Source organism: Dromaius novaehollandiae, chromosome Z (assembly GCF_036370855.1).
Source record: "Dromaius novaehollandiae isolate bDroNov1 chromosome Z, bDroNov1.hap1, whole genome shotgun sequence".
NCBI lineage: Eukaryota > Metazoa > Chordata > Aves > Casuariiformes > Dromaiidae > Dromaius > Dromaius novaehollandiae.
The window spans coordinates 35,915,534-35,942,458 of record NC_088132.1 but is presented as its reverse complement, the minus strand read 5'-3'; the positions used below and the strand labels follow the sequence as shown (position 1 = coordinate 35,942,458).

General features: G+C 36.8%; 1 protein-coding gene and 1 long non-coding RNA gene across 3 annotated transcripts in view; one reads left to right on the top strand and one right to left on the bottom strand.

The window, feature by feature from the left end:
• LOC112992373 (long-chain fatty acid transport protein 6-like) overlaps positions 1-14,558 on the top strand; it is a 41,042-nt gene extending 26,484 nt beyond the window's left edge. For both annotated transcript variants that reach the window (XM_064502178.1, XM_026115386.2), the window contains exons 6-10: positions 6,647-6,737; positions 8,568-8,766; positions 9,378-9,475; positions 10,961-11,091; positions 13,382-14,558. In XM_064502178.1, coding sequence (XP_064358248.1) covers positions 6,647-6,737; positions 8,568-8,766; positions 9,378-9,475; positions 10,961-11,091; positions 13,382-13,558 — 696 coding nt within the window. In that variant the 3' untranslated portion in view covers positions 13,559-14,558. The remainder of the gene's footprint in view (positions 1-6,646; positions 6,738-8,567; positions 8,767-9,377; positions 9,476-10,960; positions 11,092-13,381) is intronic.
• Positions 1-26,918, bottom strand: part of LOC135324968 (uncharacterized) — a 37,414-nt gene extending 10,496 nt beyond the window's left edge. Inside the window, exons 1-3 of the long non-coding RNA XR_010386184.1 lie at positions 26,718-26,918; positions 25,877-25,981; positions 23,215-23,255 (exon numbers count right to left, since the gene is read on the bottom strand). This is a non-coding gene — a long non-coding RNA (uncharacterized LOC135324968). The remainder of the gene's footprint in view (positions 1-23,214; positions 23,256-25,876; positions 25,982-26,717) is intronic.
• Between the last annotated feature and the right edge of the window lie 7 nt (positions 26,919-26,925).

Here is a 26,925-nt window from a genome sequence, read left to right as displayed (position 1 = left end):
TAAAATGAAAGTAGAAATAGCTTTGACATATTTTATACCTATGTACAGTTAAATACAACTAACTCAAACTCCTTTACATCCAGTCTGTTTCATTACTCCTAAATTTCAAAGATAAAAAGTTAAGAATATAATCACTATTATTTATGTATTAATTTAAAAATTCCATGCCCCTTTATCTACCAAGTCTGCTATATTTAGTTTGCTCTAGTTTACTAAAACTCAAAAAAATACATATTTTCACTGTTTACTGCATAGTCTCTGTTTTGTATTTCATCAGCTTTGATAATGCAGGTTACATGTTTTGGGGAAAAGCAGTAAGTATTATTTATATTACACATGCTGTCTTCTCCTCCCTCCTTCAAAATAAATGAGGAGGAAGAATTGTGTGAGGGTCAGTTTACAACTTGTGTCTCCACACACACACACGTACTTTTTTATTCCAGCTAGAAATTCACAGATAGATTTTCCCTTTGAGTCCTATTAATACCATCCCTTAAATGGTTAGAGAGGTCAGTAAGTAACATGTGTTCCAAGGTTTAGCTAATGAAGTAAAAGATGTCTTACTAAGACTTTCTAGCAAGGAGACTGCCTATTTATCTTGTTGTTTATGCCCATTTTCACTCTTCTTAAAATAAACAGGACTACATTCACAGCCTATAATTTGCAAAAGGAATTGAGATACCTATTGATGAACACAAGTCCTACTGATTTAAGTGGCATTTGTGCTCTCCTGAGGCAAACTGGTAGTAAAATGTTCCAACAAAACTGTTTTCACAGAAGGATGTTAAAATATTGTTTGGAAACACATCTGTGCAAGATGAGTTCTGATGAAGTGCAAATAAGTTTCTAGACAGCATAGGTTCAGGGTCCGCAACTTCAATACAGCATCACTACATAGACTACTTTACAAATCAGAGCCCAGAGGAATTCCCAAATCTTCCCTTCAGGGATAGGAACCTGGGAGCCTAGGTTTCAGCTCCAGACTCTGCAGGGAGGAACCTGGAAACACAGAAAGAGACCACAAGAGAGAACATGTTTTTCAGAAACCATTCAGAGCTCGGCAAACTAAGCAGATTTACTCTGCTCATTTTCTGAGTTGTACATGATCTATATTCTGTAATAGGCACTGTAGATGTCTGGTACTGTTGCCTGTGAGGACCTCCAGAAAGGTGCAGATCCACTGTACAAAACCAGGAATCTAGAATTTAGGGAGTAGTAGCAGCATCAGGAACCTTAGAGCTCATGGTCACATTTGCTTCAGACTTTCCTAAGCCACATGCTTTAATTATTTTTAAATCTTTCTTTTTCTTAGAAATCTTACAAAATTTTACTTTTGTTCCAAACCCGAGTAAACTTGTTTTCAGAATTTCACAACTTTTGACAGAGTTTTGTCATAAGTCATTAGTCTTCTGGAAATGCCATGTATAGGTTAAAGGATTAGGCCTGAAGTTATCTGTTCATTTTTCTGTATTTTGAACAACCTAAGGTGTGAAGTGTCATATTTTGCATGTGTTAGTATAGGCATTTCATATATCAGTAAATGCTGTTTGTATTTCCAAAAGGAAGGTTAATATTTTGTTTCTCTTGCACATGAAATGTGCTACTTGTTCCTCTTTAATTATTAGACTTGAGTCTACTTAGATTTGAGTTAGTCACTGCAAATTAGGAGAAAAAAATAGCTCCTGCAAACTGCAATTAAAAAAATAAATGCAGTTGTAACTCTATACTTGACCTCACTAGACATTTTTGCTATAATTTATATATTATTCCAAGTTGGAACTATTTTAGTCTATGGAAACATCAATATAGTCTGTTAAGATAATTATGGATTGTCCCCCTGCTTACTCAGTACAAATATGGAAAGACCATAAGGTATTTTATGAACCGGAAAAAGCCATTCATTGCATTTGGCTTGGCTTTGAAATCAATTTATATTCTGTCTTTTTCAATACTCTCTTTTCCCCAGAAATAAATCTACAGTAAGAATTCAGAAGTTATTTCTGTACTTTCTGTTCTAAGGAAAGTAACTAAAGCACATACTTGTAAGCTGGCTAAGTATTTAGCTATTACAGTTCTCCACAGGGGCCTGTGGTATATACTGGCTCCCAACCCTACACCAATGTATATAAATTTGGCATTCTGTGTCTGTAAAGTCTGAGAGGAGAATAAAGGTTCTCACTGGAAACCAGATCCAAAGTGGAGACAAACTGCCTCATTTTCATCACATGGGCATGATGTGTCTAGCCACATTGGTGGGTGGATTATATGACCTGTTTTATATGGGAATAGATCTGTCCCAAATATCTTCCAAATGGAGGAGTTTTCAAGTACTTCTCCAAAGCTCCATCAGGACTTTTTTCATAAGTAATATGTTTTGAGGCAGAACATTTAGGGCTGCCTGACCTCTCTTTCTCTGAAAGAATCCTTGTCAGTGGAACAACATGGCATATTAATATATATTTTTATATTACAGTAGTTACATGTGCCATATTAAAAGTCCTCCAAAGAAGGAATTCGTAACTGCTGGGGCTCTGTTGCTGTCACCTGCGCAGTCTGCCTAGAATGGCAGTTCCTTCAATCTGCTTCATGCCACTTTCCAGTTTGCAGGAGCAGCCAGCTCCCCCATATGTTGAAAAAAGAGTAGTGTTCACATGAAGCAGGGCTTGGTGAGATTTAGTGCAGTTTCAGAAAAGAAAAGCCTAGAAGCGGTTGAGACAGCGAAGGAATGTTAAAAATATCGTAAGATAAACCTTTTGGTATTTTCACATTGTTAAAAAGATACATATTTGGACAAATACTAAAGTTTGGGGACCTTCTTTTGTATGTGTTTTTGATTACTCTGTGACACAAACTGGCCCTGTATTATAATGCTTTAGATAACTTAGTTTGGACTGAGTTCAGGCTTTTGTTGTTTTTTTTTTTAAATACGTTTTACAGGTTTCAATCATCGGACAATGCATTTTGAAATATAACCGTTGTGTTTGTTTCACTTCACTCTGAATGGCATCCACTGGACATCTAGCAGTATGTAACAGAGAACAGCTTTATTTCTGTTTCTCTGACCCTTGAATGATCTGAAGTTGGCAAGGGAGACTGTCTACTGCTGGAAACCAGAGAACGGCACAGAGAAGGCCCAGGCACCCAATTCCTAAGTGTTTCTCTCAATATAGTTGTCTGAGGGAGCAGCGAATGTTACTGAAATCTGAGAGGAGAAAAAAGAACTATAACTATTTTTGAAATCTTATTCCCTTGACATGTGGATGGATGTAAGGAGAGATCCTTAGACATACTCTCTGGGGATTTCCTAAACACCTGTTTCTTGAACTGGGAAGAGAAAGAAAGAAAACTGAGGGGAAAAGAGAGTTGTGTGATCATGTATGTGATACAGCAAAGGAGACAGAGGAAACATACTCTCTGTCGGCACAGTTACACAATCAGAATAAAGTAAATGCAATGTAAAACTCCATACATACAGATAATGAGGCTATCCAGAATAACAGGAGGTAGGTCCAGAGTATAAGATTTTGTGTGTGGAAAAAAGAGAAAAAGGAAGGCATTTTGGCCATGGGCAGTGACAATGGTACTGTTACTAAAGGTGAAACGCACCTTAAGTGTCTTGCACTTAAAATATATTCTGTGTGACAACAGAAAATGTAATGGGAGAGTGGGACTGATGAGATCCAGGGAGGCTTTTAATAAGGGCTAAAAATAGTCCATGATAAGTCCTCCTGAAAAAAGGCATGTAAAAAATCCACATTCCGAACTTCATTTATAATTTTTTTTTTATTCTAAACCTTGATATCCCAAGTATTGTGGGAATCTAAATCTCTTGTACTCAGAATTGAATGGATTGGAATCAGCTGTGAGCTGAAAAATGTTTAAATCTTACCTCATGGAAAATGGATATAAAACAAAAATTGTTTCAACAGATGAAACATTTTTCCTTCCGCACAATAATGCGGAATTGATATTATGCACTTTTTTCATACAGCTGTAGAACTTAAATGGCAGAAGAGATGCATTTTAACACAAAAGCAAAATTTGAGGTCACGTTTAGCCAAGTCTTAAGACCCTGGAAAACTGTATTCACAGGAAAAATGTTGATATGTGTTAATCCAAGCAATGGAAGCACTCAAGTTCAGGGCCCAGTGGACAGCAAAGACTAAAACATAATATCTAAAAACTAGTGTTGTTGCTGCTCTTCTTGAGCTTTTAGCTTTGGGCTAAAATAATCTAGGGTACTTCAAGTATATTCCAGAATGTCGTCTTATAATATTATGTAGTGGCTCAGTTAATATCAAGCATAGTTTTAAAAGCTTTTTTGCTTGGTTTTGCTTACTTTAGCTAACCAAACCTTTAAAGCAAATAAGAAACTAAATAAAACATAATAGCCTGTGATCTTTCTCTGATGACACTTTTCTGATGATTCATTATAAGTTTAAACTTTAAGAATTTCAAAATTATTTTCAAAACAATGTTTAAACTCACTTATTTCCAATCAAACGGATTAAAAAATAAATGGGGTTATGTGGTGTCATTGTTAAATAAGATTCAAGCAGCGTAGTAATAGACAATGCTGTTGCAATTTAGCTTATTGCGAGTTTCAACTAGTCAAATGGTGGCTTTTGTTCGATTCATTTACATGGTGCTTTAGGGAATAAAGTATAGACAAAAATAGATGAACACTGTATGCAGTATGCTGTGAGAATAATATGGTAATGCTTCGTTAGTTCAGGCCCTCTCTTCCAATAATTTTAAATAATGAAATAAAACAGATGTATGCCTGTAGCTAGACTAAATGCTTTGCTCTAGTGCTCGCATTTTCTAATATTTAACAGGAAAAGAAAGCTGTTTGCATAGAGACAGTTTAGCTCTCTTTTTTCTTTAGCTTTCAGATTCATGACTTTTGCTAAACATTGCAGTCTGTAGTTATAAAAAATTTCCCCTTCACTTTATTAGAAAAGTGTGTCTGATTCTTGGATCATGACTTGAATTTTCACACTACAACCTTGTTCCTTTGACCAACACTTAAAAATATCTTTTTGTTTCAGACTTTGGGGAGAAGCGAGATACAGTGGTGAATTTTGACAAGACTCAATACATCAAGTTTGTCCGTATGAGGCTGAATCTGCATGCTTAATGTCTGTCTTCAAGTTGCTATTTATTCAGACATCCTTGAGAACTAAAGTGATGATACAGCTGCAGCAAGATTTAAAATTAGGATAAAATCATTATGCAACTCTTCATCCTAAGTAATTGCAGGAAAGTGAAGGGTTTTATGTTTTGGCATGCTACCCGTTACTTTAGTCACCTTCATAACACCATCCTTCAATTACATTTCATTTCTTGCTAGTAAAAAGTACAGGTGTATAGTGACAGTTTTTTGTTTTTTTCTACTTGGCATGCCAAGATTTTTCCAGAAGAAGATAATTATATATCCTTGGTTAGTCTAGTCATGAAATACATGGCTGATACAATTCTTTACAAAAAGAGAAATCAGAAGACTCCACAGCTGGGCAAATTGAATCCTTAGGAAAATAACTGCAAACACAGTGGTCCATACAGCATCAGGTATAGGTCTCTTAAGTCTAATCTGGATTTATATCACAGTGGAAAAATAAATGAGAGTCAGACCCTGCATATTTAGAGAAAAGAAGTATTGTGATATCTAGTGGTGCTATGAATATGTTGCCCGGTGCCACATCCTTTGTGAGCCTCATGCAAGAGGGAGGCTAGTTGTATAACGCAGGCAGCAGGTCAGCCAGCTCAGCAGTGTTTGCACTCAGGGGTTCATGGTATTTCAAAAGCAAGCAGGACTAACCCTGACTTATCTATGGAATGTGCACAGCTACATAACCACATCAAATGATCTGGGAATACATACCTTTCTGGTGGTAGAGCTCTCCAGGATATGGCAATCTGAGAAAGCCAGAGGGAAGAACCAAGGCTACTTAAGCTAGAATAAAGCAGAACAGGGAGGAGGTTTCCCTCTGTAAGGAGGTGGAGACCTTTGCTTTGTGTGTTGTGTTAGGAACCAGAAAGCCCTGAGAATGTTTAGCAAGTACAGACTGCTGCTTAGCAAATCCTTCTTGCAGTGTTGCTTCCAACGTTAGGCTGTGCCACTCAGGTAAAACCTAAGCCTCATCAAGCATAGTGAATCAGGATACCAAATTATATTGCTGCTGATTTACCCAGAGATTTTTTTCCCAATATTCTGTAATGTGCCTCCAAACACAGCTTCAGTAACAAGCAACCTCACTGAAACTGTAAGCCTGACCTTCCAGATTATAAATTGGCATTCCTGAGTAGTCACAGGAGCTATGCTGATTAAAATCAGAAAAGAATCTGTTTCCAGGAGTAGCTTTGGGTCCCACAACTCAGTTGTATGAAAATGGACAAAATTACAGATCTGTGTTTTCACCAAGTATTTTTGAACATTACAAGATTATTAAAATGTTCTGATGTTACTTTTCTCCATCAAATTGTCTAAGTTTACATAGAGAGTATTTTGCAGTTTTAAATGAAACTGCATTCAACATTTTGACGAGCAAGATTGCAGTAAAAAAAATGGTTTCCTTGCTTATATTTGCTGCCACCAGATGTCACTGTGTATATTAATAACTGATGACCCTTCTTCCCCTTTTAGCTTTTCTTCCCATTTGATTTAATCAAGTATGATTTCCAAAAAGATGAACCTGTTAGAGATAAACATGGTTGGTGTGAGAAAGTTAAGAAAGGTAAGCATGCATTATAATAGGATATAATGGCCTTTTGAATTTAATACAAGTACTCTAGAGATTTTTTTTAAGGAGCCTTGCTATTGCGTTACTGTACTATGCCATCATCAGCTTTTACTCTTTGCTCCTACAAAAGCAGTATGTTTCTTGCTCTAAGGCAGAGCAGTATTAAGCATAGCTGTGGTGACATCAAAGGAACTTAGGAGATCCTTGGATATATTCACAGAAGAGTAATGTACAAAAGTGATGAGGTGATATTATCTCTGAATATGTAGGTAATGAATTTGGATTTTTTAAAGGAGGTTAACACATTGAGATGGTTGTCTAAAAGATCCACAAGAAAAACTGGTGGATCAGATCAAATGCTTTTTGGTGAGAGATTAAGTGTTTCTCTATTTAGCTTATTAAATATATATAACAAAAAGAGGTAACTTGATTATAACTATTTTCAAAATACTTATATCAGTTATCTCTTAATTATACATATTTTCAGTGTTTATCAGATACTAAAGTATCTCTGTTGTACTGCAGGAAGGTACTAGCTGCAACTAATGGCAGGAAGCTAAAGTGAGACATTCATATTGAAGATCAGGCACACAGTTTTAACAAGGAGCTGAAGCAGATTTTTCAGAGTAGGTAGTGGATTCTCTAGCAGGTTTTAATCAAATCTGGGCACCCTTCAGGAGAATATGGTCCCCAAAAAGTTTGTGGGTGAAATTTTATAGGAAGAGATATGCAAGGATGGTAGACTGATCTGAGAAGGGCACACATGCCCAAAACTTTGTCTAGTTTTTTTCCAGTTATAACAGTCAGTCTAATAAAAGCTATTATCTCTATCAAAGACTCTGCCTTGCCCATGTCCTATATCCTCAGACCATCATGGCTACAGTGACACTACCACTGAACTAAATTCTTTCATGTTAGGCACTACTGATTTATGGAAACAAGGCACAGCTCTTTTATGAGATGATCTTAAATTATTTGTGAAAATTCATTTGTATATATATATCTTTATTTGTATGTATTTGTATATATTTTCATTTGTATAATTCTTGTCTCTGATAAAGTAATTAACCTTACTTAAGTAACCTACTTAAGTAACCCTTAAGTTTTGTTGTTCAGAACAGGTTTCCAGAATGGTGAGGAGTTCATACAACTATTCTACTTTCAGCAAACTGACACACCAATGCCATACATGTCTTAACAGGATAATCCTTTCCCTATCTCCCCCTGTTTTTTGAGTAAATTTTATATTAAAATTTCTGTATTTGACTCTGAAAAGAAAGCAATAGTGCTATATCACATTAATGAAAATTCTTCAGATGTGTTCTCAGAACTTCTGAAAGGAGGCTAAGTAGGGATTTAATGCCTGGGTTGGACACCTGCCTTAAAAAAAATAGCCTTTTTAAATTCAAAAGGAAGCAGCTGAAGTGGAGACTCACTACTACAAAGTCAGTAAGGTGTGGGGAATGAGGTATAATATTCACTTGGAGTGTGCACTTTGTGAGAATAATGAACATACCAGTGAACTGACAAGATGATGGATGATAAGTCTGAGAGACAACTGTTTACTAAGTCATCAGGAATAAATACAAAATATTGGTTTTCTGAGTTGGCAGTATTGCTCACTTTGCATCTAGAGGTGAATACACAAGTTGCAAAGCAGTAAAAACAGGTAAGTTGCTCTTATAGGGTCACACCTACTGAAAGAACCCTGCCAAATGTGCCTCGTGGTCTTTTAGTTATATGTAGCAAATTAACATTAAGGTAAAGTACAGGAAATATACAATGATATCTTATGTTTACATTCATTTCAACTTCTCTGTGTAGGTGAGGCTGGTCTTCTCATTTCCAAAGTGAATGCAAAGAATCCCTTCTTTGGTTATGCTGGCAATAAGAGAGAGACAGAAAAGAAATTACTCTGTGATGTGTTTAAGAAGGGAGATCTTTATTTTAATACTGGGGATCTAATGGTTCAAGACCAAGAGAATTTTCTTTATTTTTGGGACAGGATTGGAGACACCTTCAGGTACAATCATTGTTTCTTATTACATTTCTTCATTAAAAAGTACAGACATACAGAATACAGTAATACTGTTTTGTTTTCAGCCATGAGTGTTTGATTTATCACTATCTTGATATAGTTTATAACAATTTTGAAGTGGATGACAGGGGCTTCATTTTGTAAATAATGCACCCGCAGAGCTGGCTATCTGATTTTCAGAAGGTTTTGTATGAATTACAGCTTTTTGAACATTCTTTCCAATAAGCATACTACACTGACAAATGATAGATTTGTTAGGAGAAAGGAGAGTTGGATACCAAATTAGAGAAAAATGTGTCAAATACTGAAAAATGCTCACATTTGACATGCTTAGATGTGTATCAAAGTTTTGAAAACCGTTACATGAGATTATGATAAGCTTTCATTGTCCTTTAAAGTGATATCTAATATCCAGTCCCCTTTCAATGACAAACGCTGTCTTCTGGTGATCAGACCACTAAACAAACGTGACAAGTTGGAACAAATATAAGGTGTTATTAGTCTAAAATGAATTGAGTTCCTAGTAACGTTAATGTTTTTAAGAGTAGATGTCCATATAGTTGCATGCGATTAAATTATTTTTTCACATGCTTTAGATGGAAAGGGGAGAATGTTGCAACCACTGAAGTTTCTGATGTGATTGTAATGTTGGACTTCATACAGGAAGCAAATGTGTATGGTGTATCTGTGCCAGGTAAGAGAAGCATTAGCTGTGTGGTCTTTTTTTCCTCAAGGTTTTGTTGTTAACCCTCATAACTTTTATTTCCTGTTATAAATCTATGAATCATTTCTGACAGAGTTAGCTGTTTAATACCTAGCTAAAATGCAGTTGCAGATAATAAAAATACCAACAGATAGATTGTGAATGAGCCAGTGAATCGTGCCTTTTGATGTGTATTTTTGAAAAGCTATTTTTCCATGAATTTATGATAGTTACATAATTTAGTTTGAAGCATTATTAAATTCACATCAGTGGAAAATCCACATATCCATGTGTCAGAATAAAATCATGTCAACAAGGTAAGAATTAAAGTTACTCTAAAGAAAAGTATATTCATTACTAAGTGAAGCAATTCTGCTGTCTTAATTCACTTTAACTCAGCCTAATAAACCATCTATAAACAGGAATTTTTCGAAAACCAAGGACTGGATAAGGGAGAAAAGGAGAAGAAAACAAACTATATACTAAGAAAGAAAAGAATATAATTTCAATAATTTTTTTTTACTTAGTTGTCATGCAGAAATCTAGGTGTGATTTCCATTCATGCTAAATCCTCTTTAGAATATTCTTGAATGATAGAAGAGTTTTAAATTTGATAAAGGTGTCATTTACCCCTATTTTAAGACCACCACACAAGAAAAATCCTAATAAAGAAGAGTAACTGAAAAGTAGACTCAAGATTAAAATGTGAGGGATTCTCATTTAATATACAACATTTACCTGTAGATTCTTACCTTTATAAAGAAATAACCAGTGTATGTGACACTGTCTTGGTAATTGTAGTTAAACACATACAAAACAATTTCACCACAAAAGTTGTAGCATTGCCAGAAAAGGATTGTAAGGAGGCAATGGTAGAATGTCTCTGTTATTATTGCTAGCTGATGGTTAAAATGAGCAGTTATTTTGATTGTTGAAGTTTATTGTTTTTACAGTATTTTACCCGTTTCAGTCTTTCCCTAGACCCAAAGTGCTGCCTTCCTTCCCAAACCAGTTAGAACTTCTTGACACTTTCGATCTCTCTCTTGGCCAAAAACATTCAGATCCACAGCCTTGAGAGAAGATAGTGCCAAGAGAGAAAAACTAAAACTGATTAGAAGACATAATTGGCAAATCTGGGAAAGAAGCTCAGTGCTCTGTTTTTGAGAGAGAGGGATGGTATTGATGTTTATTAATATGTACTGATTAATACTGAACATAGATAGATGGTACTCCATTTAGGCTAACCTGCCTAACTTGTTTATGGCATTATTTCTTAACTGTAACAGCTCAATCTCCAAAAAGATGCAATACCATATAAGATATAAATAAAATTTGCTTGTGTTACTGAAACTCAGAAAGTGATATATTATTGTCAGTTTATTAATGTGCTATAGTTCTTTTTTAAATGTAAGGTTAATGACAAAAATTAAATTTTATTACTCTTTAAAATGTTATGTCTCCCTTCCTTTCCTCCAGCTCATGAAGGAAAAGCAGGAATGGCCTCTCTTATTTTAAAGGAGAATACAACACTGGACTTGGAGCAAGTGTATAAGCAAGTTGTGACCTATCTACCAAGTTATGCCTGTCCTCTTTTCTTAAGAGTCCAGGTAAACTGCATTACTGCACTATGCTTATAAACATCTACATCGTGTAAACATAGCAATGGTTAAAGGAATAAAAGTCAGTATGGCAAACAGAAAGAAAGAGTTTGCTCACATATCATGTAATTTAGTTTTATAGTTTTTTAGTATTTTTTGGACTGGTCCTATTTACTATCTTCATTAATGAGGTCTTGGAAGAGGAATTACACAAACACTTAATGAAATTTGCAGATTATGTTAAACTGGGAGGAACTGCATATATCAGTAAGGATAGAGATCATACAGAAGGATTTAGGGAGATTAGAAGCATAAACAAAAAGATTCAGATTAGTAAAATGAGAACCAGTGCATCTGCAGAAAATAATCTAAAATCCATTTTATTTAGTGGAAATGAGACAGCAGAGAAGTAAAGCTAAAGCAGGAGACACACTGATAATACACAACAAATGAGATGTTATGTGCAGTGCAATACAGCTGCAAAAAGGTTAAAGCATTTAAAAAGGTACCACATTTATTGGTCCTGAATTAAAAGCGTTTATTATTGCCACCATCATTATCATCAGAGTGCCTATCATCCCCAATTGTGTACTACTACCTTGCTGTGGTTGCTCTCCAGTTCGGAATAAAAAATTAGTCCCTCCCTCAAAGAGTTCATAATTTAAATGTAATATAAGAGACTATTTATGGCTAGAAAAAAGGGAAGGGTATAGAAAACACACAGTATTGCTTATCAGCATCTTAACTTTTTGGTAAGTGTTTTGGAAACATCATGACAAAGGCAAGCAGGAAAGATGTTTATGAAGGGAGTCTCCTAAGTCTGAGGGGAAGATGAGAAAAAAATAGATGGTTGTTTGAAAAGAGAACACAGGTTATGTTAGCACTCTGGGCCAATCAGAAATGAAAACTGAAAAGATGTATTTCATTAAGTGTAGAAAGATATTCTTTGCAGTAGCATTCTGATATGAGCAAGCAAGAATACACTTGAGAATGTTGCAGCCATCAGTTAATGAAATGATGAGAACCTAGATTAGATAAATTGCTATACAGATGGACAGAAAAGCCTTTATCACAGAGATGCTGTGCAGAAGGAATCTAAATCTTTGATGTATCTGGAACTTGGCTTTGACTGAATTAGATTCGAATTAAAATGCCCACATTACAGATGAGTAAATGGTGGTATTGCTCTCATTAACCAGGAAGGGAGGTAGTGCGTGGAACTTCAAGGAAAAAAAATGAAATTAAGAACCCATTGTCCTTGATTGGATATGTAATCATACATTAGAATATGTCAGTTTTTTAGATCAACCAAAGCAGGTAGATCTGGATTAGATACAGCTCTGTGAATTGTTGGAGGTGATACTTTATTTTCTGTTTGCAGAGTATACACATATTTGTAAATGTAAGGGTAGAAGAGATGATGACAGAGAGAGGTCATAAAGTGTGGGGGAGAGGACAGGAGGATAGAGGAGGAGAATCAGAAGGCAACAAACTCACAGAAGTCCAGGGAGCGTGGCTTAGTGTCAAGAGCAGAATTAATGAATGCATTGAGGGCTGCTAACAGCTCAAGGAGATAAGCAATGCTTGCACTAATCTTTCATAAGAAAGAGGCCATTACGAATCTGGCAGGAGTATTTAAGGAAACAATGGAGTGCAATGGCAGAGACTTAACTGGAATGATCTAGAATGACAGTAGAGTTATTGAATCCAAAACTGATTGTTAATCATATGCTCATCAGTGATGTTTGAGGTGAAAATGAAAAAAGGTGTTCACTGGGGAGGTTAGTGGTTTTTGCGGCAGAAATTTTTGATGGAAAAGGCTAAATCTTATTTGTTTCGAATGTAGAAAAGACCAGGGCAGTGTGGGAGTGTAAGAAGAAATGAGTAGGTAGATGGAGTGGAACTACTGGAGAAATGGATGTGTTAGAGAAACAAGGCAGATGGAAGTTGTCTGTTGTTGTGACAGGAAACAAGAAAAAGGAGATGTACTAGACATGACTGCAATGAAAGGAAAGGGGAAGGAAAGAGAGGAGTTTTACATTGTTCAAAGTGATTGGAAAGCGAGACAAAGTTTAGAAAAAAAATAGATAGCAAAAAAAAGTCTCACTGGAGATGCCTCCCACTCCTTTTCCCAAGGGACACACTGACATTAAAAAGAAGCTTGAACAAAACATTACAAAATGTGTGATGAGAGTAAACAGAATTACTCATATCAAGTAAGACTTAAAATAAATGTGAATGTGAGCAAAAGAAGAGCTCTGTCTATCTACTGAATAATAAATCTTTCTTTCTTCCATAGGAAACAATGGAAATAACTGGAACTTTCAAACAACAGAAATTTCGTTTGGTGGATGAAGGTTTTAATCCATCTAGAATCACTGATCCACTTTATTTTTTAGATAGTTCTAAGCAAGCGTATGTCTTGTTAACCAGAGAAGTACATGAGAGGATCTTATCTGGACAAATGAAACTTTAATTAACCTAATGCTAGGTTATTAAGAGACAGTCTATTTGAGCTACTGTGCAAGATGTGATAAAATTAATCACCAGTATTTATATGTAGTTATCCAAAATAACATTTTATATATTTGAGACTTAAAAGCACATATCTCTTGTATCTTTCCTCATTTGATCATTATTGATCACTAATTATTTTCTACCTCTTGAGACCAAATATAACCAAATGACCTGTAAAACATGTCTGAGATCTATTTTATCTTAATTTTGAAATTTAAATGCTCTCAGTCTGCCTTTTTTTTAGTATTAAATAAAAATAAAGGATATGCAGAATGGTATGTAGAAGAAAAGGACTCAAAAAATGAGAAATATGTGGTGATGAAGGTTATTACCTTGAGAGAGAGAAAATATGCCATAAACATCTCTTCTACTGTAATTGCCACTTCATATATATATCCTTATGAATATATATTTTAAGAAATAAAGACTTGATAAGTGGTTGAAAGAAAAAAAACTCTTATGCAGAGGACTTTGATGGAACATAAAATGAAGAGAACGAAGCAGAAAATGCCCTCCAAACAAACCTGAAACTAAAAGGTTTATACGGTTTATACCAACATCACTGCTGAGACTTTTTGTCATAATCCATTCTCCTTCTTTTATTTGTATACTGGCTGTTTAGACTGTCAGATTCTGAAGACAGGCCATACTTTATAATTTGTGTAGTACCAGATCAGCAATAAGCAGAGACAGTGTGCATACTTAACGGAGAAAATAGCTCTTATACCATAAAAAGAATGGTTAAAACAATAATATTAGCACTTTATATCATACATATTGACTAATGAATAGCTTCCTCACTCTTGTTAGCTGTTTAGGGGATTTATTATTAGCTGTTAACTGTTAGGGATTATTTTATGGGTACTAAAATATAGCAGAAATTTTAAAATTCTAAATCATGTTCTAATATACTGCTTTTTAGAAGTTTTCAAATAAAGTATAAGTTTATATAAAAGAAATTCCACAGCGTCTTTCTTAGTCTGATTGTATAAAGTCTGTTTTGTGTTTTGTTCCGATACACTGCTCATGCAGCAAAAATAGAGGGACAATGTCCTTCTCTAATGGATTGTGATGGCAGCTTTCATCAGCTGCCCTAACAGCCAGAAGCAGTATCATGGAATACTGTGAGGGAGATTCTGTTCAACACTGGACATCAGAAGTCCCTTTTCCAGTGTGACTGTGGAGTGATAATGCCCTATCATAAAAGATTAGGCTGTAATTACTTTAAAATTTATTTCTTCTTTTTCTTTCAAATTTGTTTTTAAACAAGATGTTAGAAGTTTATTGAAGTCTTAATTTTCTGGTTATCATTTTCATTGATTTTCCTTATAAACGCCAACCAAGGATGCAGTAAAAATTATACAAAGAACTATAGCTTGCATATGTTTCTGAATACCATATTCTTCATGGGATTGTCAGTACAAATAAGCAAGCTGGCAATTTTGCAATCGACAAAGTAGCTTTATGGTGGATGTTAACATAAAAGACTAAGAAACACATGTACATAACATGGAAAGGAGAGGACTGCTGAGTAAGGATGGAAGGGGCCGCTACAGCCGAGCACTTCCTGAGCAGTCCTACTTTTTATATCAGTTTCTTTTTGTAGTTCCCAAAACTGCTGTCTATAACAGAAAGCTGGTTTTTTTGCTGCTAATTCCATTAGTCCTGAATACCATTACTCTGTTCTGGTCATAGTTGCACTCTTCTAGTCATGGACTGCAACTTTAAGAATCAGGTATTTATAATAAAGTTAAACACAACTTTGCAAATTAGTTTATAACTTTGAGCAAAGTTGATTAAATCGAACACCATTTTACCTCTTATGCCCATCTTGCCTTAATTGTATGCCGACAATACTTCATGATCTCTTTTTACTTATTACAATATTTATGTATTTATTATTTTTATTCCTTTTTATTGTATTTATCTCTTACTATTTATTTATAAAAATTATGCAGCTCCTATGGCAAATAATATATTTTTAGTAACTCTTTAAAAATTAGAATCCGAGATCTTCAGCAGCATGTGGATCTTGTAGTAGAACCTTGCAATAATATAACAGTAATCTTGTAATAGAACATAAACTAATGTAATGAAATCAAATGCTTACTGCTACCATTTTTAATTCAATTTTGGTATCAGATTTACCACTTTTTAAATTTTGCTTTACAAAATTTGATCCTATTCTTGGCATTAATGAAAAGATTCTACCACTTAGATACAACAAGAAAGAGAAAAAAAACATGAAGACAAAGACAAGAAGATACAAAAAATACTTCCCATACAAAAATATGGAACTAAAAAGATGTTTCGGAGTGTCACCATTTGGTGGCTTGTACTGACAAGTATCTAAGATGGCTTCAGCATCTTCAGCATTTGTGTGGGGAGGTTGGGGGAAGAGGGAAGAAAGAGCATTAGTGGAAGAAAAATGCATATGTGCTACCTTTCATGCTTTAGCCTACTAGGGCAGCTGATGGGTGATTCCCAGCTCTACAGTGTATTACAGCAGCAGTAAGACTCCCCTAACTTAGCCGGCTTGAATATCCTGTATTTGTGTCACAGCAGCAACTCCTCTCTGTTCCTTAGCATAACCTTGACAGTCTGGACAATCTGCCTATTTTCAAGGGCTACTAAAAGAGTTCTGTCCTGTACCCCATCTCCAGAGGTAGGATGGCTGTGATGTCAAGAACATAAAACAGGAAAAGATACAGAGCTGTAGGCTCTGTTTTTCCTTTAGGAAAAACAGTGTATTATTCGTAGTTCAGTAATTCTTTCCTTTAGCAAGTAGGTTAGGTGCCAGCAGATGAACTGAAGCATGTTACAGCAAATTGTCACATTTCCCAAGGAGATGTAAATTGTTGAACTGGCACTGAAGTTAGGCCGAATGATAATGATGTTTATGCAAAACACTAGGAAGGCCCTTACTTTCAGAATAAAAAAGTTGAAATATTTGTAGCAACCTGTTCTTTCCCTACCCTTATGCCCAGATCAACATGCAGAATGGGCTGAGGGCTTGAGTGTTGCTGCGAAACTGTGCACCAGTATTTGCCCTGGAGGTTTCATTTTTTTGTGGTAGTAGTGAAAGCAGCAGCTGAGGGTAGCTAGGGTGCAGATGGAGAGCTGCCCTGCTAACCTCACATATTAAAAAACAACAACAACAAAAAGAGAATAAACAAATGTAATCTCCCATCAGTAAACTACTGATTGTCTTCTTTGGTGGCTGCATACAAATCTAACGATGTCATTGATTCAAAATGTCAAAGTGGAGGTTTAAACTTAAGAAGTACTTCTGTGTGTCAGCCTCTAAAAAACAGGAGTGCTCTTAGCTTTAGACAGAATAGCACGCACTATAGATTGTTTTCCACTTTACTAACCTTACAATGAAGTAGTACTTCTAGATGATAATTCTACTGTTGTTCTAAATAAGTGAGCCTAGTGTATGTAAGTGAAAAATACACCTCTTAAAGACTGCCATTATCTGCATTTCATAATGCACTATAACATTGGGAACTGGAGGTGACTGAGCCAATCAGATACAGTGAGATCCAGGAAGGAAAGAGAAGGTTTCAAACTCTTCACCACTTTCAGGTAGAGAGTAGCACTTCTGGCTATGTAAGGTTTTGTAAGAAAGTGGAATGGAGTCCTTAGGCTGTGAAAATTCTTTAAAAATCCCTGAATCAAAACATTAGCTATGAACATTTGAACTGTACCCCAGATTTCATAAGTGGATCCTGATCTCTGTAAAAGCCCAAATCAAACTCAGATACAAAGAGACTATCATTTTGGAAAAGCCTGGATTAAGTTCCAAAGGCACACCACATTTTGAAGCTCTACTGCTTAGAACGCTTCCTATTATAAATGCCATTACCATCTTTTTATGTACTTGTAAGCATATTTATATCCTGTAACAAATGAGATCTACATTCCTGCTTTATTTGATGCCATTAAATGGTTTAATTAGGAACAGACGTTCCTCATATTTGAGGCTAAATAGCTGAAGGAAGCAGAGCTGCTACAGGCATTGTTTCAGTGCCTAATTCAAGAGCTCAGATGCTTAGTGGAATTCAGAGATCTCACTTTGGGTGGTTTGACAGCTCCTTATAAAATGTAAGAGGAAAGCTATATGCATGAGAATAGCATCTACAAAAGTCAGCTCATACAGCAAGAACTGCCTGAATCTACTAGTAGGGAATACTGACGAGAGGATTACGTCTTAAATCCTATTCCTGCCGGCATTTAGGAATCTAATTCTAGTTTGCTGGGAGCATACAGATTGGAATTACACAAAAAATAATTTTTTTCAAGTGTTTGTAGTTCTACAGATTGCTGGCAAAATGATGGCCATACGCATTCAGCTCATTCTCTATCCAAGCGTTTCATTAGAATTATAAGTAAGAGGTAGGAGAGGAAACTATTTATTGATGATATATGAAAGCACTGTAATCTGTCAGACACCACTGTCATAACAAAGCCATATTCCCTGGTAAGATGTATAAAACCTCTCTGTAGTATAAGCAAAAAGACTCCATTTCTATTTTGCTGGCCAAATCCAATTTCTGTGAAGAGAAGCTTACATCTATACAAATACCTGTAATCTGCCATTAACAAACTGGTTTTGTTGGAATATTTTTATGTTCAAAAAACCATTAAGTGCGACTCACCATTGTTTAAGTCCATTTTTATACTAGGATATCTCCGCTACAACGACAAATCCCCATGCCATTTGTCAGGTATATTCTGAAATCGCTTCAGGCAGTAAGTGCTCTCCAGACATACAGATTATTTTTAAAGACCTTTTGGCTTCCTTTTGTGTTATATGAAACCTAAATTTCATTAGAGAAATGTGTCATACTAGAAAGCAAAGTATGGCCAAAACAATAGCCTAAGATGCCTCACCTTGTTCAGCTGTCTCATACTATTAAATGAAAATCAACCCTCCCTAATGAAAATGTTGATCCAGTATTTTTCTTTAACTTTCCAACATGATGTTCTGTACAGTTACTGTTTTTCTTAAAGAACTTGTGACCTATGTAAAATAACCTCTGTCTTGCTTTGGTGACCAAAACCAGATGAGTGACCAGAGTCAGAAAAGGAGTTCTCTGGAAGCAGTTTCCAAGATTGACTGAGCATGATCAGTGAAATGTTAGTAGCTTTTTCAGATGAATCTTTATTTACACAGGCAAGGCAGTGGGTGACAATTACCCTCATGCTAGCTGCACCGTACATGTTCTGTTTCCCCCAGTTACGTTCAGAATGTATACAGTGATCTGCAGAATTTCTACAGAAATCATTCCTTCCGCATCCCACGAACCATAGTATCTCACCTTGTTTCACCAGCATTGTTTCTCTGTTTAATAAAGCTGTTAGGTATTTTCAGTGCAAAAGTCTGCAGAGCCTTGAAACTGTGCAGGCAGAGTGAAATCAATTGAAGTAATACACTAAATAGCATACGGTCTGCTGAATTTGGTATATTAAAATATGAGTATGACTCATTTTTGTGTCATTTTATTGAAAAAATAGTACTGCTTAAATGTTTCTTAAGCTGCAAGAGAATTACATATTTGCTGTGACATTAAGACTAGAATCACCCAGAAACAGAGTTCTCTGAAAAATATATGTCCAAGTTTCCAGAACTGTAAAGTTTTTTTTCCTTTTACTACCAGACAAGTTTCTCCTAAGAACAAGAATTTGTGGTACAACTGCTAATTCACACATCTGACAACTTTAGTCATAGCTGAGTTATTCTCACTTTAAGTTCTCATAGAGAACAGGCCATTACCCCTAGCAATCTGGATGGGTCAAGGCCATAATTCTGCTGTCAATATTGGAGTTCTGCTTTCCCCTTCCTTTTCTAAATCCCCAATAATGTATATGCTCATTCTGTTTGAAGTAACTCCCAAGGATTATAAGAAAAGAAAAAAGGCAGGGGTGATTGCAATTACTGAAATTCTTGTAATACTGCTGAAGCCATTCGGTTGAACTCACTTAAACCACACAAGGAATCATTTTGGTCCCATACATCTTAGTGCATCATTCTGTATTTACAAAGCCTTGTTCAAATACGTAACAGCAGAGCTGACAACAAAACTGAAAAGCAAACCAAACAATCCACTGGACTGTGAATAAACAGCTCATTTACAGGGGTAAAAATGTTAAAAGTTATAAAAACTTAGTTATTTGGGGAATTAGATTTATCTGATGGTTCCCTGGGAGTCTGTCCATCTAATCAAACTAGAACAATCTGTAACTGCTACCAGCATGAATGAAGAGAACTAGGTGTCATTTTAGACATGTGACAGCACTAAAAGATACTCCCTGCTGGGCAGCGTAAGCACTCCTAAATTTCAGCAAAAAAGGTTTGCTGAGATTGTGGAAACTCAACAGAATCACCAATCACCAAAACACTGCTGTTTATGAAACATTTCTGCCTTATAAACAAAATAAAAAATAAATGAAGCAACCTCAGAACATATGATGGGATTAAGGAAATTAGAAGAGTTTTGCCAAACTGGGAAGAAATTACACAATCCAATAAGGGACTGGCACAGAAAATCCATTCAAGAATAGCTTGTGACTAAGGCTTATTTGATCCAAAAATGTGCAAGTCATTGAAGAACTAAAATAAACTGAGGGTCAAGCAAAAGAGACAGTACAGACAACACTAAAAACTGTGCCTTCACTGTAGCAAATCGTGTCATATGTGATCAAAGATTCCTTATTCAAAGAAAAAATTAAGTAGAAACTCAAAAAAAAAAAAAAAAAAAAAAACCAACCTTCCAGCAGATAAAGATGATGCAAGGCTGACTGCAGAAGAAGCAAATCAATTATATCATAACGGAAATGCTGTAAGATTTCAAATTCATCAACAAGCAGTTGACAAAATGGATTCCACCAAGGATGTCTTATTATCTCTGTCACTGCTTAATTTAGAAAATATGTTTGCTTTTCTTTGTAAGAGGAAGAAGTAAAACTAAAATGTAATTTGAAACAGGTAACTGCAGTAGCTGTAATTTCAAATAGGATTATCAGGAAAAAAATAAAAAAGAGAAGAATTTGGTGCTACTGAATTATATATGGGGTAATCCTTACTTTCGGCATTATCCTAGAAATGCTACCTTGTTGTGAAGAGCATCAGCGAGCATGTACATGGGGAAGGAAGAAAGTCCTCTCCTATTTGGTGACATTCTGTCTGACTGGCAAAGCATACAATTTTTGTACATTTACTTTTTTTGGTAATAAACTTGTCTCAAACAGAAGCTTGACTGAAATTTTGGACAAATAGCAGGTGTCAATCCAAATGGTTCTGCAACCTTAAAACAAATAGCAGTAAAACTTGATCTTGAAGAAGAAATAATACCTGCATTTTGTCAGCTTTGTCCGTTGTGTTCTGTGATTCAGAGGAAGGTAAAAGATAATCAGAACATTAGGAATGTGCTTTAATAGAATGACTGTAGCACATTTAATGCCAGTAATGAAGAAGGATGTAGTTATCCATATTGGTGGAAATGTGAGGGGTATCATTAACATAGTTGAAAAAGGTTTAACACATTTTGTTTTCACATAGCACACTGAAAACAATCATATGGTCATCTACTGAGTAATGCTTTTTAAAAGAAAAAACATATTTTTATCAATATTTTTATTACTGTCACATTTACTATTCTGTTCTAACTATCATTATATTCAAAAGCAATTTAGGATATAAAAAACAGCCTAAGTAACATGGTATCAAATTGATTATATACAGTGACACTTTAAAACACCTATCAAGCTGCAAAATCATAGATTTGTCCCTGTCCCAATAAAGCACTTTTTTTGTTTGTTGCGGGATTATTATGTAGTGGCAATCTTAAAAATAGAGAAATAAAAGATAGTCTGAAAATTCTTTACAACAGGAGCTACCCTGCTTCCAGTCGCTGTCTCCCTCCATTTCTACAACACGGCCCATATCGTTCACAGAGCTGGCAATACTTATGTACAAGCTCTGGGGTGTGCAGACAACCAGGGAGGTGTGCATACGACCACAGAAGAAGAAAAGCTAGAGACATTATCAGGATTAACTTTTTTCCAAATCTTGCAAGGAAATACAACTGAAGAGGTGAAGAGCAATTCCAGGAGCTGTTTGCAATCGGATCTATTTCCATCTACACTGCTGCAAAAACATGTCTCTCCTTTGAAAATATAGAGTCAACACAGTTGAAGCTAATTAACTTAGGTGTTAGCAGCCAAAGCTTACATCTATGCTACACTTGAGCTGCCTGATCTCAGGGTCAATGTGAAATCTGGAACTCCCCAAAGGCTCAAGTGCTCCATATCCAAATTACCATTACGGAAAATTGCAGCAGGAATACAGACATCTCTTGGAAAGGATCATCTGCTGGTCGGTCTTCTCAATGTTGTTAATACAGCATTGCTGCAAGGGCAGATGAGATAAATGGAAGCGGCTGGGCCAGGCCACGCCACACTGCAGTTGGCAGCAATCTACAGTACGAAGCACGTGCCTGCAAAGTTCTCCTCCCTGGAGTACCAGCACAATTACTGCAGAGGCAGCACATGGGACACTGTCTCAGATATGTAACATGGAGAGCTAGTAAATCTGGCTGTAAGCCCTGTTTCAAGGCTAGTTTAAAGTACAATGCAGATCTAACCAGATATATTAAAGTCAGCAGAGATCAGTTGGGACTGCAAAGCGGGGACTGCAAAATGAAGCCATTTGGGCCAAGCCGTGTGAAAATGTGGTTACATTGCTAGAACAAGATAACTAAATACAGGTTTGCAGGCATCAGATGTGAGGTCTAACATGGATTGTTGTGGCAATGCTGCTGCTTGAACAATGATCTTTACTGTTCGAATTAACGTGTGATATGCCGTCATATGAAATAAAAGCAGTAATTTGGACATGCAATGAAAGTAATTCTGAAATATAGCAGGGGAATTGAATAATGTTCAAATAACAGAGTGTCTTGAAACTGCACAGGCACTGCCCTGTATTTATGCATGGTAATTTATTAAGTATAGTAGTGTAAGAGCCCCTTTTTCCTTGACTGCCTTTCTTTTGGCTATATTGTGTGAATTTCAGATAGATGAGATGCCAAAGAGAATAATTTTGAGCTGTAAGAAAAAATTGTCAACTCTTTCATTTTATAAACACCTCACCACTTTGGGCTTCCAGAGGTCAAAATTGTTAACTGTAGCATTCTTCTCAGTGTTACAGAGGGCATCACCAAAGCAGTAGTTTTATCTAGGCCTTATTTTATTATGTGATTCTACTGTAATTTTCAACAGAATGTTATGTGGAGTGTATAATTTTGGCAGATTTGATATTCCGTTTTGTTCTAAGAAAGGTAACCATATAATAAGGGTTTCAGACAGACTGAAATATGTATGTAATACAAAATAGGAAATGTAGTTCAGAAACTTTAAATTGAGAAACTCATACGCTGTCATCCAAAAGTTACAATTCTGAATTGGGTTTGTCTCATAAAAATGTAGGTACTTTTCTCTACTTATTAAGAAGTTTACATTTTCATGCCCTGAATTCTAACCTTCAATCTGAAACCTAATGCAAGGTTCTACTTTGTAAGTGGACATACCATGGGCTTCCATCTTTCTTACCTTGTCCATCCTAGTTCTTGATGGAAGTGCCCTTTAACTGCCTGAAAAGAAAAAAAAAATGCTTTCCAAAGGCTACAAATCAGATGACCTTGTGCAGTTCAGCTAGAGGAAAAGGTCTCATGTGTCAGAGCCTTGTGTCTGTGCAGAATGCCAGTGCAGTCTTAACTTGTTAGGAGAACTTGATATAGACAGAAATGTTTCAGAATCAGGATAAGAAAATTTAGCCTTCACTTAAAATTGTTCATACTCCAATAGTTCTAAATGAATTTCTTTATAGCACGTGCTGTATGTACCATCCAAGAGTCGTATCTGCTATGATTGTATCCTGCATTTTTTTATGACTTTGGCATATGCTAAGCTTGTATGTGTAAGGTTTGCAGCATCTTAAAAAATAGGGTAGAGATCAGTATGTGTGACTTTCTAATGGAAGATACAATTCTCTGAAATGCGTACGAGGGCTAATTACACACTACTTGCTACACGAAGTGCCAAAGAGATGTGTTACAACTTCTCTTACAGTTTTGTTGTTCAAACTGGGTACAAATTATATCTTTGCTTTAGCCCCAAACAGTGCTGAACACTGGACATTTTCCCTGTGCAGTTCCTCATACACCCCCTACTCTTTCTGTGAATCAAAAGCAAAGATGTTATTAGAATGAAGCTGGATTTTCTAGGCAGGTTACAACCTCACATGCATGATGGTGCCTTACAAGTTAATGAAAAACAATCTGATCTGCCACTGTCACAGCAACTGTATGAATAAAAGGCACATATAAAGTCAGTGAACCGATATCCAGCCAGTGATACTTGGAGTGGTACTTTGAAAACTGAAGATGAACAGAGGTAGAGGAGGGAATATTTGTAGTATGATAGTGAGAAAACTGCTTCCATCAGAAGTCTATTCTACTATGGGGCAGTATAGTATAACTTCAGAAGGCTACTCAAGAAGTATTTAAAGTGCTTTCAATTAAAAAAAATTAAATGACGTGCAAATACAGATGTTGGCTTTGCTAGAAAAGAGTGAATTTCAAATGTAAAAAAATCCTGGGTGATACAGTAAGAGAAGAGAAGAGTCAGGACGCAGATAAAGGCCAAGGTTAGGGGTCACTTGGTAGGGTTACATAGGTTATGTGGTAAAAGAAGCTGCTATCAACTTTTACGTTCCTATGCATGCTGGGATCAGGCAGTTGTGCTCTCCTCCACTGCCTCAGGTGTGCCTTTTCCTGCCACTCCTCTGGCAAGACCTGGCATCAGGGAGGGAGGACCAGCCCTCTCTGTGTATGTCTGGGTCCAACTTCCTCTTTGATCTGAGATAGGAAGAGGGGTGACAGTTAGCTGTGGTAGAGGAGACCCTCCTCATAGAGATTTGAAATGAATCTAGGTGTTATTTCATAGTGATTTCCTCACAGAAATTTCAAATAAATCTAGGTGTTATTTCCTTGCCACTGCATAAACCTAACTCTGTTAGCAAAATGTTTTTTGTTATTTAAGTAAGTTTGAATCTTGCCAACATACCAAAATACAGGTTATGTATTCTGCATAATAACTGAATAATTTGTATTCAAATTATTCATTGTAGACAGCAATTGTAGAAAGGTAAGAACTCACTATGGCATATTTTCTTATTAAAGATAGCCCTATTCTGCAAAATGGAAAAAAGCAGCACATTTAAGACACCATTAATCAATAAAACCACTACTTGTGCTATGTTTTAAAAATATATTGAATTTTAGAATGGCACTCAATTAAAATAAAGTACAAATTAAGAACTAGAAACCAATTTAAGTCACAGAAAATAAATGGAATTCACCGAGTATTGAATTTGTCACCTTTTCATTTGGAAAACTGGAACTGATTCAAGTCAGCTAATGACTGGGCCATAAAATTGTTCACCCTGTGTGCCTCCACAGTAATAGCATTAAGTGACTGGCTGTATTCATAAATTAAATCAGCAGAACAGTAAGCACGGACAAATAATTAAAATAAGCTCTGAACTCCGGCCACTGGATATTTTTATGGCTGGCAGACAAGGTGGAATAAAGTTGCTTGTACTTCACAAAAAGCTCTTGTATATGTATTTCTGGAAGCAAAATTTTCTGTTTTCTCCAACTACATATTTTCACATATGGGACTGGATCAAACGTTTAAGCACAACCAGATGGACTGGATCTCTTGCATTTTCACTGTTTTAAAAAATGTATTTTTTATCAAAGAAATGTATTCACTTAGACTGACAATATCTACTTTGGAAAGCAGGTGCAAACTCTGCATAAACCCACTGAATTCACTGGCAGCAAATGAAGGCAGAATCAATGTATATTTTGGATTTGCAATCGAATCTTTTAAAAATCTTACTTCATATAATTTCTGCCTAGAAACCTTGCCAGACAATATGCATGTTTTTCCTGTAATATGCAACAGCCATAGCACACTCATTTCTTGGATAGTGTGTAAAACAATCACTTCAGGCTGCTTTAATGTCTGGCAAATGCACTGGCATGGAAATATGTAAATCTGAAGGCCTCCTTATGCTTGTAGTTTTTAAATCAATTCATATAGGTGGTGTGTTTTCTGAAAAAAATTCTAGTGCAAATAGAAAATCGTCATTCCCAGTGAAAGCCACAGACTTCCAACATCAGTAAAGTGTGTGAACAATTCTGACCTTCAGCATGTAGACATTTAGCCAGGTGGGCATCCGTTACACCCGCCATGATCCATCCATCCACTTTATGGTGGTGCCATTGCAGTGGGTAATGCCTAAAAACACCTATTTGAAATTGAGAAATGTCATAATTGAGGGAAATTTTCTTTCTAACAATAGTAACATGCTGCCCAGCTCCTCTTCCCCAAACGCAGCAGAGTGCAACAGAAGATCTCCTAAATAACAGCAAAAAGCTGGGCAGTGTTTCTACCTGCTGTGTGGGCCTCTCACTCCTGGCAAAAAAAACTGGTTGATGAACGTGGAAGTTCTGTAGAGAACGCAAGGTTGGGAAGGACAATACGTGGAGATACGTATCTCCTCCTCGCTTATCTGCGAACCTAACTGCAGAGTCACAGCCCTGCCACGTAGTAGCTTGGATACGTCTAGTGTCTTGGAAATCAGCACTTCTGAAGAAAATGTTGTATTAAACTCAACAACTGTCTCCTGCGATGGGCGAGTGACTGCTCCCAACCTAGACCTAAGGCGCAACTCGGGCTGAAACGCGGCCGGGAAGCACCATGCTCCCCTCGGGCCCACGACGTTTCCGTTAGGCAAGGCCGTTAGGCCCGCGGGTGCGGTATGTCCTCGATGACGCGCGCACCTGAGCAACAACCCAGTCTCCTGTTTAAAAGGCGCGGCGCCCTCCCGCACTGGTTTTTACGGCTTTGGCGCGAGGCGGTAACGGCTGCACCCCGCCGACCGGCCCGCGGGCAGGAGCCCCGGCGGCGGCGCCTCGGCCCCACGACGCGCCGCCCTCCCCTCCCAGACTCCCTCCGCCGCCCCCGGCGGGTTCTTTGAGCACCTCCGCGTGTTTCAGCGGCCGACGCAGGCGGCTGTGCCTACGGCGAGGCCCCCGACCCGCTGCTCCGGCCGGCAGCGCCCGGGACCGGCGAGCGCGGCTCGCCCCACCTGCCCGCCCCCCCCGCCGCCTCTTCCGATGGGCCGAAATTCGGGCGAAGGGCCCCTCCTCCTCCTCCTCCGCCCGGCTGAGGGGGAGGCACTCGCCGCCG